At 36.8% G+C, this 19,223-nt stretch overlaps 2 protein-coding genes and 1 pseudogene across 3 annotated transcripts in view; 2 read left to right on the top strand and 1 right to left on the bottom strand.

The window, feature by feature from the left end:
* Positions 1-17,889, bottom strand: part of MTREX (Mtr4 exosome RNA helicase) — a 105,315-nt gene extending 87,426 nt beyond the window's left edge. Inside the window, exons 1-5 of the mRNA XM_015085579.3 lie at positions 17,490-17,889; positions 9,201-9,338; positions 7,764-7,830; positions 3,807-3,869; positions 2,833-2,945 (exon numbers count right to left, since the gene is read on the bottom strand). Of these exons, the coding sequence (XP_014941065.2) occupies positions 2,833-2,945; positions 3,807-3,869; positions 7,764-7,830; positions 9,201-9,338; positions 17,490-17,623 (515 nt within the window). The 5' untranslated portion in view covers positions 17,624-17,889. The remainder of the gene's footprint in view (positions 1-2,832; positions 2,946-3,806; positions 3,870-7,763; positions 7,831-9,200; positions 9,339-17,489) is intronic.
* LOC106987308 (60S ribosomal protein L12-like) lies at positions 9,728-10,402 on the top strand (annotated as a pseudogene).
* A 21-nt stretch (positions 17,890-17,910) lies between the features above and the next one.
* Positions 17,911-19,223, top strand: part of DHX29 (DExH-box helicase 29) — a 45,268-nt gene continuing 43,955 nt past the window's right edge. For both annotated transcript variants that reach the window (XM_015085578.3, XM_015085577.3), the window contains exon 1: positions 17,911-18,245. In XM_015085578.3, coding sequence (XP_014941064.1) covers positions 18,065-18,245 — 181 coding nt within the window. In that variant the 5' untranslated portion in view covers positions 17,911-18,064. The remainder of the gene's footprint in view (positions 18,246-19,223) is intronic.

Genomic DNA, 19,223 nt, shown 5'->3' with positions numbered 1-19,223 from the left:
GTAATCAGAGACCTTAAAGAAGAGAAGCCTGAGGCAACATGGAAAAACAAACCCAAAGTCCAAAAAACATGAAAAAAACTACATCAAGCCTCCTTATAAATTGGTTAAGGGGTGACTGGGTGGGTCAGTGGGCTGAGTGCCCAATTTTGATTTCTGCTTAGGTCATGATCCCAGGGTCATGGGATGGAGCATGGCTCCGCGCTGAGCATGGAGCCTGCTTATGATTCTCTCTCGCCATCTGCCCCTCCCCCCGGGGCTCATGCTCTCCTCTCTCTCTCTCTCTCTAAAAATAAATAAACTGCTTAAAACCCTGATAAAGATAAAATCTTAATTAAAAGTAGCCAAGGAAAAAATGATACATTATCTGCAGAGGAACAAGGTAAGGATGACAGGGATTTCCTGTCATAAACTATGCAAGTCAAAAAGTACTCTTAGAGGAATTAGAATTCTTTATTGACTGCAAGTATCTGTCAAAAATGAAGGCAAAGTAAAAGATGTTTTAGATATACAAAAGGTGGAAGAGTGGCACCTGGTTGGCTCAGTTGGAGGACCATGAAACTCTAGTATCTTGCAGTTGGGGGTTTGAGCCCCACGTTGGATGGAGAGATTACTTAAAAATAAAATCTTTACCAAAAGAAAGAAAAAATTAAAATAATTTTTCATCAAGAGATTTGTGCTACCATTAAATGTAAAAGTGTTTCTTTAAGAAGAAAAATGATGCTGTTCAGACAGCATCAGTTTAGCAGACTAATCTGTAAAAAAAACAGATAACATTACCCTGATACCAAAACCAAAAAAAGATACTACAATAAAACTACAGACCAACATCCTTCATGAACAGAAGCAAAAATTCTTACCACAATTTAAGCAAATGTAATCCAATAATGTATCTACCAACATGAATTTTGGGGGGATTCCTAGACCCAATTCAAACATGGGAGAGGGTCCCCCACTCACACCACCAACCAATTCCCAGGCATTGGCAGGGTGTCTGAGAATTCAACTAAATTCTGACACTCCCCAGAGATAGCAACAGATTCTACATATTAAGGGCTCAGTTAACACTGTCCTCCAGCCCCCACTTCAGATGCCAGTAGCAAGCTCCAGGCCAGATACCTGTGCTTTTGACCAAGTGATTTCAGATAGAGGGTTCCAACAACTTCCTCCTTGGTACAGATTAATTTGCTGGAGCAGTTCACAGAGCTCAGTAAATATACTAATTATATTTGCCTTTATATTAAAGGATACACAACAACCAGATGAAGAAATACACAGGGCAAGGTATGGGGAAAGGATGAAGATCTCCCAATGCCCTTCCTATCCAGGTGTGCACTATTCTGGAACATCTGTTCCCAGAACATCTGCACATGTTCACCAACCTGGAACCTCACTGACCTGAGTCCTTTTGGGTTTATGGAAGCTTCACATCACAGTCACGACTAAATCATTGGTCAGTGGCTGATTCAACCCTCAGCCCTCTTCCCTCTACTCTACAGGGATCACATAGTTGGTTCTCCTGGCAACCAGTCCATCCAAAGTCAACTCATTAAAACGTAACAAAAGACCTTTATTGCTCTTATCACATGAAATTCCAAGGGTTTTAGAAGTCTTGACCCAGGAACCATGGATGAAGACTAAATACATACAAGAAACATGTATTTGGTCATCAAAATGACTAAATATGTATCTTATAAATCACAATACTGCTATTTATTACAAGCGTATGTATCGTAACCTTGTGGTTTATCTCAGACTGGTTTATTATTTGAAAATTAATGTATTCATTATATTAACAGAAAAAAATTGGACAAAATACAATAGCAAAATATTCTATAGGCATATAAACACACACAAGCAAACTCAGAAGTGAACTTCCTTAAAATGATAAAAAGCATCTAAGAAAAACCTATAGATAACAACATGCTGATGAAGACTTAATATCAGGAAAAAGGCAAGGATGTCCTCTCTCATCTCTTCCATTCAACATTGTACTAGGCTGTGCTAGTCAGTTCAATAAGGCAAGACAGTAAAAGTATTTAAAATAGAAAGAAGTAAAACTGTCTTTACTTGCAAAAATCAAAAAAAATTTATACAGTAAAAAGAATTTTTTTCTTAGTTTTTATTTTTGAAGGAGAGAGAGCGCAAGCGAGCGAGCATGCTAGCAGGGGAGGGGCAGAGAGAGGGGGAGAGAGGATCTGAAGTGGCTCTGTGGGAGCCACTCCACAGCAGGGAGCCCAACGGGGGTACAAACTCATGAACCCGGAGATCATGACCTGAGCTGAAGTGAGACGCTTAATCATCATCTGAGCCACCCAGGAGCCCCAAAATTTAAACTTGTAAAGGGTGAGATTAAAAAATAAAGTTATTTCAAAAATTCTTTTAAAAAGTACACAGTAAAACAAGAATGGAACAGAGGAACACAAAACAGCCAAAAAACAATAAAATGGCAATAAGTACATATCTATCATTACTTTAAATGTAGATAGACTAAATTCCCCAATAAAAAGACACAGAATAGCTGAATGGAATAAAAACCACAAAACTCAGCTATATGCTGCCTAAAGAGACTCGCTTCAGATATAAGGACACACACAGACTGAAAATAAAGGAACGGGAAAAGGATATTCCATGCAAATGGAAACCAAAATTAAGCAGGGAAGACCACACTCAGATCAGACAAAATAGACTTTAAAACGAAGACTATAATAAGAAATAAAAAGAGATTATATAATAATAAAGGAGTCAATCCAACAAGAGAATATAACATCAGAAACCAGCATAGGAACAAATATTAACAGGCCTAAAATTTCCTTTAAATAGAAAGCTACTCACTCAGCGCATACAGTTTTTCCTGCTGATGTATGTGCAGATACTAAAACAGACTGATTATTATCAACACACTGAATGGCTTCTCTTTGAAAAGCATCAAGAATGAACGGGTATTCCTATAAAAGAAAAAAATAGTATTGGCATGAAAATATCTAGCCATATCAGAACACACTTAATATCAAGAGATGCTAGCCCCCCCAGAAGCATTCTGGGAACACTACTTTATGATTCTATTTAAAAATTATGCCACCCACCAGAGAAAATTAGGAAGACTAAAAAAACACCTTTAAACAGCACAGAAGCTAATTCTGCTATCTTTCAATTTACTATGCTAACATACACGTTATATTAGTTATAACAGAGTAACACTGCCATTTGTCAACATGTTTTGTGGTAGGCACTGTGCAACACATTTTCCATACATTATTAACCTTCACAGCAACCCCTAAAATAGGTATTCTTTCCATTCAGATGGGAACTCTGCTCGAGTTCACTTAAGTTCCCTCAGCAGAGGCAGAATAATACATCTACTAGACTTAAAGAAATGCTCCATTTTTCATTTAGAGAAAAATAACTCTGAAAATCTGAATTATCATTTAAGGTCTACCAGTACTTCAAAATCCACTTAACATAAGCATTAGAGTTTAAGTTTCATTAAAAGCTTGTTAAACTTCTCAAACTATATGTATGACATTGCACACATGCTTTTTTTCTAAAGAAAGATTGATATATTTTTCATTAAATTCTTTAAGAATGTGGAGAATCATTACTTTCATTTTTAAAAATCTCATTACATCATGCATGATTTTCTTCATGGTAGTTTACTGATTTGGTTCTCATTATATTTGACTTCAGGTAGCTTCTTCTTGGTATACACACACTGGGAAGTATAAAAATCTCATTTGAAAGAATTTATCTTTAAGATTTTTAGAAAAGAGACACAAAACTGTACAAACTGTATTGCCCAAAGTACAGACCTTTGCAGCTTTTCCAACTCGAGGTTTAAGTGGTAAATAATCTTCATCTGCAGGAAGTGCAACCTAATGTTAAAACAAAAATCACCAACTTACTATTCGAGAACTGATGAACATTCAACATTCCATAATTAATGCTGGCTTGAAAACTACAAGTGATAGGGTCTGCTACAGTCTTAGACACTATAAAATTAAATAACTGCTTTTAAGAACAAGACAAATGCTAAAGCTACAATAATCAAAAAACCTCTACTGATGTTTATCTAACGGTAAGGGGATTAAAACCCTTTAAGTCCATTTCCCTAAAGAAATTGTGTTTATTAAGGTCTAGGACCTATCTTAGCTATCTTTGTATTTTCCACATGTAATGTACTGCCTAATATTAAGGAATGCTCAAAAAAGCTAAGTGGACATAAAAACAGACGCTGCCACATGAAAGAAAACCATGTAGAATAAAATACTACTCCATATTTCCTAAAGCAGAAACTTTCTTTTCCTCCAGTAAAGGTTAAGATCTGGAGAGCAGGGGCAACTGGGTGGCTCAGTCAGCTGAGTGCCCAACCCAGCTCAGATCACGATCCCAGGGTGGTGGGATCGATACACCTCTGTCAGGCTCATGCTGTGCATAGACCTGCTTGGGATTCTCTCTCTCCTTCTCTCTGCCCCTCTCCCTAGCTTGTGTGGGTACTCACTCTCCCTCTCTCCGAAACCTGTGTCAGGCTCATGCTGTGCATAGAGCCTGCTTGGGATTCTCTCTCTCCCTACCTTTGCCCCTCTCCCTAGCTTGTGTGGGCACTCGCGCTCTCTCTGAAATAAAAGTGTAAAAAAAAAAAAAAGATCTGGAGAGCAGCCGTTCATAATGTATCTAAATTCCTAAGAATTAAACCATTTAGTGTTTAAATATTGCACAGGGGCAAAATAAGGTACACACTAAAATTAGAAATAATTTATAAGAGCAAAACCTAAATAAGCAAGTATTACATGAGATTACCCACGTTAGAAATACTAAGAAATACTAAGAAATTCAGTAAATTTCCAACTCAATTACAGCTGACCCGTGAACATGGGGTTTGGGGCAACACCCCCCCCCCCGCCCCCCCATGCAGTCAAAAATCCACGTGTAATTTCTGATTCCCCTAAAAGTTTACTATCAGTAGCCTACTGTTAACCAGAAGCCTTACTGGTAATATAGTTGATTAACACATATTATATACATGTATTTTATACTGTATTCTTATGATAAAGTAAGCTAGAGAAAATGAAATTAAGAAAACCCTAAGGAAGAGAATATATATTTACAGTATTGTATTTATCAAAAAAAAAAAAAAAGTCTACATTTAGGGGCACCTGGGTGGCTCAGTTAAGCATCTGACTCTTATCTCAGGGTCATGAATTCAAGCCCCAAGTTGGACTCCATACTGGGCATGAAGCTTACTTTAAAAAAAAAAAAAAAAAAAAAAAAAAAATCTGTATTCAAACTCCTGTTGCTCAGGGTCAAACATATAACCACAATGTGGATTGTATTTAAAAAATGAATAACTAGACTCTGATCGTAATTTAAAATAGTGAAACTTAGTAAATTATGAAACCTAATGAATAGTAATACCCAGTATAATGAATGTGTTAGAAGGACTGTGACATTCTAAATGGAATCTATAAAGGTGAGATAAGTAAGAATGTGGTATTTTATGCTGCATACATTAAGAAACACTTATCAAGTGTTTTTATTAATGAATGAATACTTCTGGGGGACAGAATAGTTTTCACTAGTCTTTCCCTTAATACTGTATATTCCCCTTTATTAGGATTCTAAGAAATTTACAGGTAGTTTGATAGTGAGACAACTACTTATGCTTTAAATTAAGGAAATGACATGTTTTTGTATACCTCCATCTCTTATGAATATAACAAAAGTGAGTCTATCCAAGAAAGCACAACTGTTGGTACACTGAGAAAATCAAATTTCTGGATCTAGAAATCTGAAGCCTAGACTCCAAATCATGTTATGATCCCCATTAAGATATGATTAACCTATATGGCTGTATCTCATCAGTTGAGTGACCCTCTCACATCTCTTTTGGTACTTTCTATGACATGAACCAAGAACATCAATGTGAAGCAATTAAGATTTTAGCTTCTGTAAGATTTAACAGCAGCAAGAATAATAGGTTATGTTTCACATGTATAAAAATCAAAAAGTTTTTGTTTTTATTCTCTGAGAACAGTCTGGGTAACACTAACATGTAATGGTAGGAAAGAGAGACTAAGGAGTCAGATAAATAAAAAACCAGCAAAATGATCGAGTCAAACAGACATACTAAATAGTCATTGGTGATTCTTGTGACAACAGTTTGAAAGAAATGGAGAAAGAAGAAATCTAATTATAGTGTATTTATAAAAATGAATGGCAAGTTAGAAAGTCTAGCAGGGATTTTCCTAGCAGAGCACTCAATAGCAACTCTCAAAAGTAAGGGACCACATCTCTTCTATTTCTTTATACTTAGTGAATAATACAATGTTCCTGGCACTCTAAAGATATATACTGATTGAATGACCACAAAAGGGGGAAAAAAAACAACATAGTGGCTGAAAAGCAACCTAGAATAAGAGAATCTTCTGAATATTCACATGCTGATAGGGAAGGGCAAATACAGAAGAGACTCAACTCTAGAAACAAGGGAAAATGAAGGCTTCTAGGTCATTGTGAAAGCATGACAAGTTACAACCAAGAACACTAGCTGAACAAGCCTCCTTAGCATTGCGTTTTCCTTTTAGTGGACAGGACAGGTGTGAACAGGCTTGGTGAAGAAGGTTATAAACAGAGGACACTCCAATTTGATAGCCTCAACCCTCTAAATGAAGTAAAAGGTAAAGTTAGCTGCTAAAAAACTGAGAAGTGACAGAAGGAGGGATTGTGGAGAATTGTGAAGGACAGCAAGAACTTGTGACCTCTTAAGAGCAAATTGTGTGGCCTCCCTCCCCTCATCTTTTTTAATACCAGAGCAATGAATAGGGTCTAACATAAGTACTGAATGATCAAATGGGTATTACAAATTCCAAACTAAGTGCTATTCTAAAGGAATACAAAGGAACTCATAGAAACAAGTGCTAAAAAACAGGTATTTAAAAAAAATAAGGTTATAAATGTTTATCAAAAGCCATTTTAATTCGGAATTACTCTGCTTATTCAATAAAGACTTTTAATAAGATTTTATTAGTATAAACAGTGTTACAGTTCTCTTAACGTTTTTTAGTCCCTTATATTTATAAATTCTTCTAAAAGGGGTACTACAAGCTATCAGTGGTTACCACCTTGTGGCGAATAATGAAATTGCAATGTATCAGTAACCAGAGCAGGACATGAAAAAGCATGTGACCTATAAAATGGCACTGTTACTTGACTTTAGGAGTAAGGGGATGAATGGGTATTGAACACCTACTCTGTGCTGGGTACCTTACACTAATTTTCTTCTATAATCTTCACAACCAACACATTATTCCAAATTTAAAAATTTTAAAAAACAATGTCAAAAAGGTTAAGAAATTTGGGGCGCCTTGTGGTTCAGTTGGTTAAGCATCGAACTTTGTCTCAGGTCATGATCTCACGGTTCATGAGTTCAAACCCCATATCAGACTCTACTTCGGATTCTGTGTGTCTGCCTCTCCCCCCTCGTGCCTTGTCTCTATGTCTCTCAAAAATAAACAAACATTAAAAAAAAAAAAGGTTAAGAAATTTATCCAAGACTGTAGTTAGATAAAGTGCTGTTCAAGATAAAGTGTTGTTCAAGATACTAGCTCAGGTTAGGATACAAAACCCCAGCTCCTTCCACCTGACTATATACCCTACAGAAACTAATTGTTTCCAAAGCCCCTGAGGCTAAATGGCTTGCTGATCATAATAGATAGTCCAAAGCAAACTTCCATTTGTAATACCAATTTCCATATACTGTTTGTGCTTACCTCATGTGTACACCCTTCAACAGTTTCAACTGATTGTACCTTGACTCTGGGCATCAAGTCAGCCAAACTTAAAAAAAAAAGTATTAAAGCTGTGTTAAAATACATTATTTTTCTATGATTAGATAATAAGCCTCCTGTATGAATTGCTAAGGAAAAGGACACTGCCTAATTATGAGTATTACAAATTGGAAAAAATCTGGCTATTAAGAATATTCAAAAAAGTTTTCACATTATTCAAATATAGGCTGAGAATTCAAAATCAGTTAACATCTATTTTACAAATACAGAACAGATGCCAAGTGGATTACTCAAAGAATTATGTCAGCTGAATTCCAGTAACTATTTAAAAAAAAAAGTACCCCTTCCAAAGCATCGTCACTACTTCAAAACACGAAGCTCGTTATAAAAACCATTACACATGATAGAGAGTACAAAATAAACTAGCTTAATACAGACATTGTTATAATTAACAGAAGTGTTCCCTATTCAAAATCTTAAGTTATACTCATCTAGGTTCTGTTTAGATTCTGAAAGGACATGACTGTGGACAAAGTAAAGAAAAATAGATGTATTTTTATACTAGATTATTCTTATTTACTTTTGATTTTTATTTAAATCAATAACCAATCATACTTTGAACAAAACCCAAGGGTTACTATAATAAGCAACAATGATTTTAAATTGCCACTATTATACTGTAACCTATTCCACTAGCATTGGAAAACGGTGTATCAGAAATATTTCAGCGACACATCTACCACCATACACAGTAGTAACTTCTGCTAACTACAACAGCTAACTAGTTTAAAAAATTCAGAGTAAATTCTTCATGGTAGTGCCAAGCCAAAACATGGCATACAAAAAGAAAGAAGTAAAGCTGTGAAGATCCATCACACAATAACAAACAGGTTAACCTAAGTAACTGACACCAACTTTTATAAAGAGAAGAGAAATACCAGCTATTTCAGTCAGAGAAATCCATGGTCTCCCTCACTGATAGCAGTCTTGAGATTCAGAGCCACTCTATTCCAACACGTAACAGTAAAAATCTAATTCCTCTTAACATTCCTTTTCAATTACTTTTTCCATTGGGTCAGTTTTATTCTTTCCATTTAATCCACTCTCTGTGTTCCATCCTATTCTTTGACATTAATAAATAAAAGAAATGTGGGGTTTTTTTCTTAAAAAAAAAAATCAGGCTTCACGATTCTTTCTCACAAGTTGGATTCTAAAACATTAAAAGATGACTCTTCTATGTTGTCTTCCATTTCCCCAAACTTATACAGATGTTCTATATTTTTGTATGAATATATACCTAAAATATATTTTTCATTTCTTGAATTTAACACTTTCATAAAGTAGCATCATTTAAGTAATTTTCAAAACTTCACGCAACCATTTAAGAGTTACTGACATTTATGCCAATGGGAATACTACCTTAAATCTTCATTTATTGATTCTTCCACCCTAGGCTTCTTTCCAAATAAGGGTTCATCTGTGCCCTCAAAATCTGCATCTCTCTTGGTTTTTGCAGTATTAGTTGACTCCGATTGTAATTTACCATCAAAACGTTTCCTGAAAAGTAAATGGTTAAAAATCAGTTCTGTAGTTTTTACTTTAAGGATGATTCCATAAAATATTACTCCATGTATTATATATGTCATTAACAGAAAAAGGCATGGAAGGAGATGAAACAAATCAAAACTGGCTAAAGCCCAGAATACCCTAATAAAACTGAATATCACTCCTTTGATATTTCAAAGTTTCTTGGAAGTTTTGCTTTAAACATATTTTACAGCTCACACTAACTTAGTATTTTTAAAAACCATGAATTAAAATAATGTTAAACATTTACATACAAGAGGACCTTCAATAAACATTTAATACTTTTGCTTTTACCAAAATATTACAGTTAGAGAGTATTTTTTGTGGTTGGATTCATTGGCCAAAAGTAATGACAATAAATGGCACTTGGTGGACTAGAAAGCCAAGGGGAATTTAATCTGACCCACATGCTTTTACATCCAAAAATCAATTACATGTGGATTTTAGATATAACTGTGAAAAGCAAAACAACAAAGCCTCTAGAAGATAAAATGAGAGAATTATTTTTATATTTTACTAAACAGTACATAAAATTATTAACCAAAAATTAAGTTTGATAAATCAGAGTGAACTAAAACCAAGAATTTCTGTTAATCAAAAAATATCATTAAGAGAGTAAAAAGGTTGGTGATGACATCGCCAAGGTAACTGGTGATTGGAAGGGTCTGAGGATTACAGTGAAACTGACCATTCAGAACAGACAGGCCCAGACTGAAGTGGTACCTTCTGCCTCCGCCCTGATTATCAAAGCCCTCAAGGAACGTCCAAGAGACAGAAAGCAGCAGAAAAACATTAAGCACAGTGGAAATACCACTTTTGATGAGATTGTCAACATTGCCTGAGAGATGCGGCATGGATCATTAGCCAGGGAACTCTCTGGAACTATTAAAGAGATTCTGGGGACCACTCAGTCTGTGGGCTGCAATGTTGATGGCCGCCACCCTCATGACATCATAGATGACATCAATAGTGGTGCAGTGGAATGCCCAGCTAGTTAAGAACTACAAAGTAAACTATTTTAATAAAGGGTAAGATGACGACCAAAAGATATATATATATATATATATGTATATATATTTATATATAATTAAGAGAATAAAAAGGCAAGACAAAAGAGTGGAAGAAGATATCTGAACCACATATAACTGACAAAAGCTATGTAACTAAAATAGAGTGAAGATGACAAATTTAAAAATAAATAAATGAACAGAAGACTTCAACAGGTATTTTATAAAAGAGGATATCCAAATGGCCAATAAGCATACAAAAATAAACTGAAAAGTGCTCATCAGGAAAATACAGACTATACCAAATCAGTGGCTCTCAAATTTTTGGCCTCAGAATTATTTATTGTCTTAAAAATGATTAATTCCAAAGAATTTTGTTTATGTAGTAATACCTATTGATATTTACCACATTAGATAATAATATTGAAAAATTTTTTCTTATTAAAATATTTACTTATTAATTCATTTTAAGATGGAAACAATGTTATTTTAACATCATGTTAACATTACTGTTAGATTTAACATAAATGACACTTGATAAAAAATAAGTATTTTCAAAAATAGTCTTTAATGAGAAGAGTGACATTGTTTATATTTTTGCAAATCTCTTTAATGTGTGGCTTAAAAGTATGCATCTGGACTCTGCATTTGCTTCTGCATTCAACTTGACATAGCTACTGTCATGAATTTTATGAACAATGTTGAGCCAAAGCCAGACACGAAGGAATGTATTCTAAATGATTCCATTTACATTACAGTCATAAACAGAAAAAAAACCTAACACATTATCAAGATAATCACTTTTCCGGGGGGAAGGATGTCTGAAATATTCTAGTTTTTGTCCCAAATGGGGGTTACATTGGTGTGTTTATTCTATGAAAATTCAACTTATGGACTTTCACACTTCTCTTTTTATGTTTTACTTAGAAAGTTGTTTTTTTTAAATAAGAGTATCAAATAGTGGTAATGATCTGAGGTATGCCTGAACAATCTTTTGCTAACAAAGGTTCTTCTTTGATGCTACGCAAAACTTGAAATATGTAAACCCAATTCCTCCCAATTTAGTGGAAAAGGTAACCATTCTTGCCCAGTCTATTTATTGCTAACTACTTATATGAATCTCTTTTGGACAAGCCATCAATATCCTCGGTCCTCAGTAAAGTAAGACATTTGGAAGATACTGAAGATCCCTCTAGTTCTAACATTCCACTACTCTAACCCTGATTTAGTAAGCATCTACAAAACCACTACACTTAAAACCTACTAGCAGCTGGTGACAGCCATAAAACAAAAAAATTAATTCCTATACCTTTGAGAAACTTAAAACCTAAATTTATAGAATACCTTCCTTCAGAAGAGCTATATTATTCTTTAAGACTGTTATGTTAGAGTTCTAGGTCCCCAATTATTTATTTCTCTTACAGCTTGGTATGTATGTCACATGTGGAATTTGCACCCGTGAAACACCTGAGTTAAAACAGAAAGATGGAAATAAAGTGTCACATATAACAAGCTTACCCTTTAAGAGTAAGTTTTTTATTACTAAAACCCCATGAACATATGTTATTTCTAGACATGACAACCACATCATGGAATCCAACATAGAACCCTTTTCTTATAAAGGATATTAAAGCAATTGGCAAAATATAACTAAGTCTATAGATTAGATAATAGTACTGTATCAATGTTAATTTCTTAATTCTGACAATTATTCTCAGGATTGAGACAAGGACATCATTCAGGGGGAGAGGGAGATGAATCATTCGGCCTGCCACACCAGTGAAGACAAAGGTGTATCGCCTGTGGAAAAGAATTTGGCAACACCTAGCAAAACTACATACATTTACCCTTTAACCTCATAATTCTACTAGGAATCTATGCCAAAATAACATGGCAAAAAATTTTTAAAAATTTCAAAAACAGACAGACATGTACAAGGCTATCTGTAACAGTAAAAAACTGAAAATAACCCAATGTAAGAGTTCTATATACTAACATAGAGGTATCTGTATTTCATCATGTTAAGAGAAAAAAGATGAACAGTTTTTAAATGGCACCTTTTGCATAAAAATGAGTGAAGACAGACATGCACATGTGTATTTTCAGAAAGAAAATAATAAAAAGAGGGGCGCCTGGGTGGCTCATTTAAGTGTCCAACTTCAGCTCAGATCATGATCTCACGGTTTCCAAGTTTCAGCCCCAAGTTGGGCTCTGTGCTGACAGCTCAATGCCTGGAGCCTGCTTCGGATTCTGTGTCCCTCTCCCGCTCTGCCCCTTCCCTGCTCATGCTCTGTCTCTCTGTGTCTCTCTCAAAAATAAACATAAAAAAAATTAAAAAAAGAAATAGTAAAAAGAAACCAAAAACTCAAGGAGAGGGAACAAACAGGACAGAAGAGGCAAAGATAAAATCAAGAATACTGTTTTATACTTTTGATTTTGGAACCATAAACTGTTTTACCATGATTTAAAAATTAAAATTTTAGCAATCCTTAAAATGGAAAATAAGTTGAAACAAGTGAACATAACAGGTATCAAATTAGTAGCATAAACATTTCAAAAAGGAACTATTACAGAGTATTTTCACTGTTGGTGTGCTACATTTTTTGTAAGGACAAAAAGAACCATGAACTAGAACCACAATCTATTCAATATTTTATTCTGAATTGCAGTATTATTATGCACTATTATTTTTTTAAATCTTATAAGAATACATAAAATAAAGTTTATGTAATATTGTTACGGATGAACATTTTCAGAAAAAAAAAGGATAAAACTATAAAAACCAAAAAAGCCAAATAAAAGACCCTATAATATTAATTGTATTGTAAATGTCAGCATGAACTCTATTTTTTTCTAAAAACAATGATTCCCCAGTTCTTTCCACAGTAAAGACCTAAAAGCAATGAAATCCTGTACCCAAGAGCACTCGAAGCCCTAAAGAACATTTCCCACTATAAGGAACTAGAGACCCTTTGGAGACACCAGATTCCAGGTCTGGGCTGAAAATGTATACTATGAGTCAAGAGTATCATTTGGCAAAAAGCAGAGAAGCTATCTAAGACTGATTAAGTTTGTCAAAAGGAGACAAGAGCCAACACGAAGAATTAGCATTGGTAGGACTATGAAAAATAATAATGCAAATGATTCAAATGTCCGTCAAAAGATAAAGGTATAAACATATATGGTATATCCATAAAACTGAACACCACTCAGCAACAAAAAGGAACTGATGATATACACCACAACCGAACGAACCTTCAAAGCAATGAATATGAGAAACCAGACCAAAAAGGAATATATACTGTAGCATTTCATTTAAAATTTAATTCTAGAAAATGCAAGCTGTTCGCCGGTGCCAGAAAGATCAGGGGTTGCCTGGAAGGAGGACTGGAGAGAGGGGTGCATCACAAAAAGGCATGCAGAACTTTTGGGAGTCTTGATTGTGGCAGTGATTTAGGATACTTCAAATATACCCGAATAAAGCTTAAAAAAGATAAAGAAAAATGAGTGCAAAGGAGTGTAACACATCAAATCATGAAAATCCATTCATCAAGAAGCTAAACACATAATCATACACCCATGCTGGTCATCACTGGAAGTTCCTTAGGACACAACTAATCTCTGTTAAAATTGATAAATTATCAAGCATTTTTCCTATTTCTTCTATGCACTGTATTTCAAGGTAACAGCTGGTATGAGAGTGTTCTTTTTTTTTTTTTTTTTATAGATGGATGTGAGGTAATAAACGTAGAAAGGACAAAAATAGAAAAACTGCCATTTTGCCAACCACCAACAAAATAATGGAGCTAGGCAATCAACATAGGTGCGTGCTAAACCCATCATGTGAAAAGTTGAAGAGGAGTAAGATTGATCTATCTTAAGCCAATGATCGATCTTAAAAAGTGTGGAATAACACTACATATGTCTCATGATGTAATCTTATGATACAATGCAATTGGAAGTACACGGCACCACTATGAATTATTCCTATCTAAAACTGAACCTGAATCTAATCAATTCTATCAGAGCTAATATATACATATATAATGCAAGCTACACACATAATTCTAAATTTCTAAAAACCACATTAAGAGTTAAAAAGAAACCAGTTTTACAGTATTTCATTTAATCCAATATACGGAAAACATTATCAATTCATTACATATCAAGATAAAGATTCATGAGGCAGTTTGTGGTTTTTTTTTACATTAAGTTTTCAAAATCTCATATTACATTGACAGCATTATCTCAACACTGACTAGCTACAGTTTAAGTATGCAATAGCTACAGTGGCGTAGTGGACAGTGAAGCTTTAGATATAAGGACAATTTACAGTAAATACTTGAGGATACAGGAACTAGTTAAATGACAGCCTAAGAAAGAAAATCCAGGGGACGCCTGGGTGGCTCAGTTGGTTAAGTGCCCAACTTGGGCTCCGGTTATGATCTCATGGTTTGTGAGTTCGAGCCCTGCATAGGGCTCTTTGCAGTCAGCACAAAGCCAGATTTGGATCCTCTGCACCCCGCCCCCCAACTCCCCTGCTCGTGTGCACTAACACCCTCTCTCAAAACAAATAAGTAAACTTAAAAAAAAAAAAAAAAAAAAGGAATGTTGTTAGTAAATAAAATCCCTTAAGTCCCTAGTGTTCTGTATTTTCTTATGTGTTTCCCTTCTCTAATGTTCACATATTTCCTAATAAAATTAAAATGTAAATTTGATGATTTTTGTATCCTACAAACTCTTCCTTTAGAAGTTCATGGAAACAGCTTACCACTAGTACAATGCAAAGTGAATTAATTTTACCTTAGTAATTTTGAAGCACAGTATTTACTAAAGTGGGAAATTACTTGTGTATTATCCTCATTATATTGTAGTTGCCCAAACTACAGTAACTATTAATTATTCCTATTCGGAAAAAAAATAAAAGCAAAGAACCTGTCTTTCTCATTTTCCCTTAAATGTTCCCCCACCGTCTCCCAACTCCTTTTAACTCAATGAGAAAGACTATTTTTCTACTGTGTTTCATTCCCACTTACAAGACATTTTACAGTGATTGTTCTGCTATCCCTCTAATCTTTGTCTTCAGCATCACTGTACTTGCCCAAAGGATCTCCAACTCAAACACTACCAATTCAAACATCCCTATATGTACACATAACCTCCTGTTCTAAGGTTTGCCCAAACCCTAATTAAAATTGCCCACTGGATACCTCCATTTGGATATAGTATTATCACTTCCTTCGTCTCAAGTCAAATTAATTTTATTTACAAATCACTATCTCCTGTAAATTTCCATATTTTTCTTCTTCTTGTTATCCAAATTCAAAATCTCTTTCGCGGCACCTGGGTGGCTCAATCGGTTGAGTGCCCGACTTCAGCTCAGGTCATGATCTCGAGATTGTGAGTTCTAGCCCCACATCGGGTTCACTGATGTCAGCCAGTCAGCGCAGAGCCTGCTTCAGAGCCTCTGTTCCTCTCTCCGCCCCTCCCTCTGCTTGCTCTCTCCCCAAAATAAATATTTTTTAAAAATCTCTTTTGACTCCTTTTCCATTGTTCTGACCTGTTTCATTGTTAACACACATCAATTTTTTCCTTCACAGCATTTTCCACCTTTCCTTTTCCTTCCTTCTGCTACCTCCTGAATTGAGGTTCTTTTCATCTCCTAAATGAATAAACTAAAACACTTCCCTAATTCCCTTTCTTATTTTTATTATCTTTCCTCCTTCAACATACTCTAACAGCCGCTATCACATTAATTTTCCTAAACTACCACTCTACTTAGCCAATCACCAAGTTAGGAAAAATTCGTGGTATTAAAAATGAAATTAAAACTCTCATGCTTGACATTCAACATCCTTCACAGTCTAAATAAAACCAACTTTTACTCTGTTTTATCTCTTGTCCCTAAACAAACACTCCCTCTAGCCCGCCAGTAACAAATCATTTCCTCTCCCCAGAATAGCCTCTTGCATGTAAGAATCCCTGAATGACAAGGACACCTGGGTAGCTCAGTCGGTTGAGCAGCCGACTTTCGGCTCAGGTCATGATCTCGCGGTCTGTGAGTTCAAGTCCCGCATCGGGCTCTGTGCTGACAGCTCGGGGCCTGGAGCCTGCTTTGCATTCTGTGTCTCCCTCTCTTTCTGCCCCTTCCCTGCTTGCACTCTGTTTCTCTCTGTCTTTCAAAAAAAAAAAAAAAAATCCCTGAATGACACAGAGATCTCTTTTGGAACTGTACGGCACTTAACTCTATACACAATTTATTTTATCTCAATCACCTACTAACCTTTAAAACATGTACCTGGTTTTACCTCTTTACCAGGACTAAAAATTCCTTGAGAGAAAAATCATGTCTAATTTAATCCTATTTATTGGGTATCTCCCTTAGCTAAGAGTAAATTTTGTTAAGAATGAATCATCTTTTTCATCCAAATATCAGCTTTTCCTTGCTCTACTATAAACCATATCGTACACTTTACAATAGTTCTATGCATCAATCTAGTACATATGTTTAGGAACCATTACGTTTTAAAAATTTTCTTAGTAAACTCAACGATAGCCAGCTTTTGAGAATCTATTACGTGATAAGCACTGTTAGGTGCTTGTACATAGGTGCATTCACATTCAATCCTCACAACCTTAGTAGTAGACACGTTCTTTTTTAAGGGCAAAAAGCTACAGCTTGGAGACTAAATCTCTCCTGAGTCCTCCTGTCGCGATTTGCCCGTTCCAAGTCAATTCAAGTCACGTTTTCTAAGCTCCTTAACCCTTTACTCAACTGGTCATTAGTTTCTTTAAAGACTGTGCCAGGTATCGTGGGCCATAGAACCCAACAGATACACCTCACCTGTCCTCCCGACTCCACGGCGCACACGGAGGTAGAGTCAGCAACCTAGGCGTTAAGGAATTACTGTGGCAGGAGCTCACGCTGTCTGCAGGCACCGGGGGCACCAAAATCCCAACTCACCAAACCAACATTCTCCCCAAAACCCTTCACTTCCCGATGCCACTCGGTCTGCACCACAGTTGCTCATGCTCTTCAGAAGAATATTGTATTTTCTCCCCTCAGCAATGAGGAAAGAGGAAAAAAAAAACAACATCCTGACACTTTTCTTACCCGCCCTTTTCTGCAGACCCTGGCGGCCCTTTCCATTTCCCCTTCTCCTTCTCTCTGTCGTTTTTAGTTCCGGGTGCGGTGGCCGAGTCGTCCTCAAACACGCTGAAGAGCTCATCCCCGAAAGCGTCCGCCATCTTTCCGAGCTGGGAGACCGAATCTCCCTCCTACCCACGATGCTCTGCGAGCGTACCGACAATGACGCCAAGGGAAGCCTCAGCTGTACCCCATGGGAGACAAAAGTAGTCTAGTCACGCAACCCCATCCCCCAGAATTCTTCCTTGACTTCTTCTCTTCCGACTTTTCCTTTCCCACCACGACTAGACGGCCAGTTCGTTAACTTAAAGAAGGAGCGCGGCGAGAATGCCCGGCATACGGTAGGCACCTAGAGGGAGGCGAGGAGGCGGAACCTTGGTGAGTCGCACCAATTGAAATTCAGCGGTCGCCCAGGCCCTAGAAGCCCGGATGAAGGACGCAGGGTAGCGGCGTGGGACCCGGGGAATGTGAAGAGCACTTGGAGACGGTGCTGCGGTGGTTCCGGGACTTATAGCAGCAGGGCTCTTTGCCATCAATGCAGTATGGGAGGCAAGAACAAAAAACACAAGGCGCCCGGGGCCGCGGCGGTCCGGGCCGCCGTGTCTGCTTCCAGAGCCAAATCCGTCGAGGCCGGAGCTGCTGGGGAGGCCCAAAACAAGAAGCCGGTGGCCAGGCCGCCCCCCGCAGCTGCCGCTAGCACCAGGGAGCCCAGAGTCAAGCAAGGTACGAGCGGTCTTGGGGCCCCGGGCTTTCCACCCCGAGCGGCTGCTGCTGTTTACGCGGTAGAAGCCAGCGCAACCTGGGCCGACCCTAGGTCTCAAAATTTGTGTCTTCCACACCTGCAGCTGCTAGTTTCTATGCGGTGGCCTTGTTCTAGGTTAGTGTAAGCTTTGGGGGCCTCTGAAGTTATGACAGTAGTCCTCTTGCAGCCTGGCACCTCCCACTTAACCGTGCTTTTTCTTAAGAGAACAGAATAAAAATTGCATTTGCTCCCATTTCAGCAGGAATTAGTATTGAGCCATCATCTAAATTAGCTAGGTTGACGCAGAGGGTAATGTGTGGAGTTCCTAACCTCCTGGAGTCAGGCCCTTTTTGTACTTGATCTTCGTATCATTTTCAACCACTGTTTTGATGTGTTATGGAAGAACCAGTAATAAGAATTTCAGTACTTAAACACCGAATATGGGTATAACCTATTGTGGAAGTATTTCTAATCTTTACCACTGTCATGCATTCTTTGTTTACTGTGTAATTTAGTTTGATAACTCAGAGATTGCTGATTCTGGCTACAGATGAGCAGGCCCCTATGTAAAAACTGATTCTAAAACATGTACAGGTATCCTCTATTTTGTTCTGTTTAGCTTGTTTGCCTATAGTTCTTACTGAAATGTTCGTCCAACACATGTTTTTGAACACTTCTGTATCTCATGATATTAGGGGTGGGATGAGCAATGTAGACAAATCACCTCTCTCTCGGAACTTTCTGATGTAATGGCAGACACGGGCATTAAATAATCCCACCAGCATTGCTTTATAACTGATAAGTGCCACAAAGAAAAACTAAGGAAGAAGGTTTAACAAGCTAACCTAATTTTTACTGGAGAAGAGGAGGGGTCATAGATGGTCTCTTTGAGAAAGTGACTGTTAAACTGAGATCAGGAGGACTGGTAGGTGTTACCCTGTAAAGAATGGGGGAAATAG

This window comes from Acinonyx jubatus, chromosome A1 (genome assembly GCF_027475565.1).
Source record: "Acinonyx jubatus isolate Ajub_Pintada_27869175 chromosome A1, VMU_Ajub_asm_v1.0, whole genome shotgun sequence".
NCBI lineage: Eukaryota > Metazoa > Chordata > Mammalia > Carnivora > Felidae > Acinonyx > Acinonyx jubatus.
Note: the sequence above shows the minus strand (reverse complement) of the source record. Positions and strands in the feature narration are given on the sequence as shown.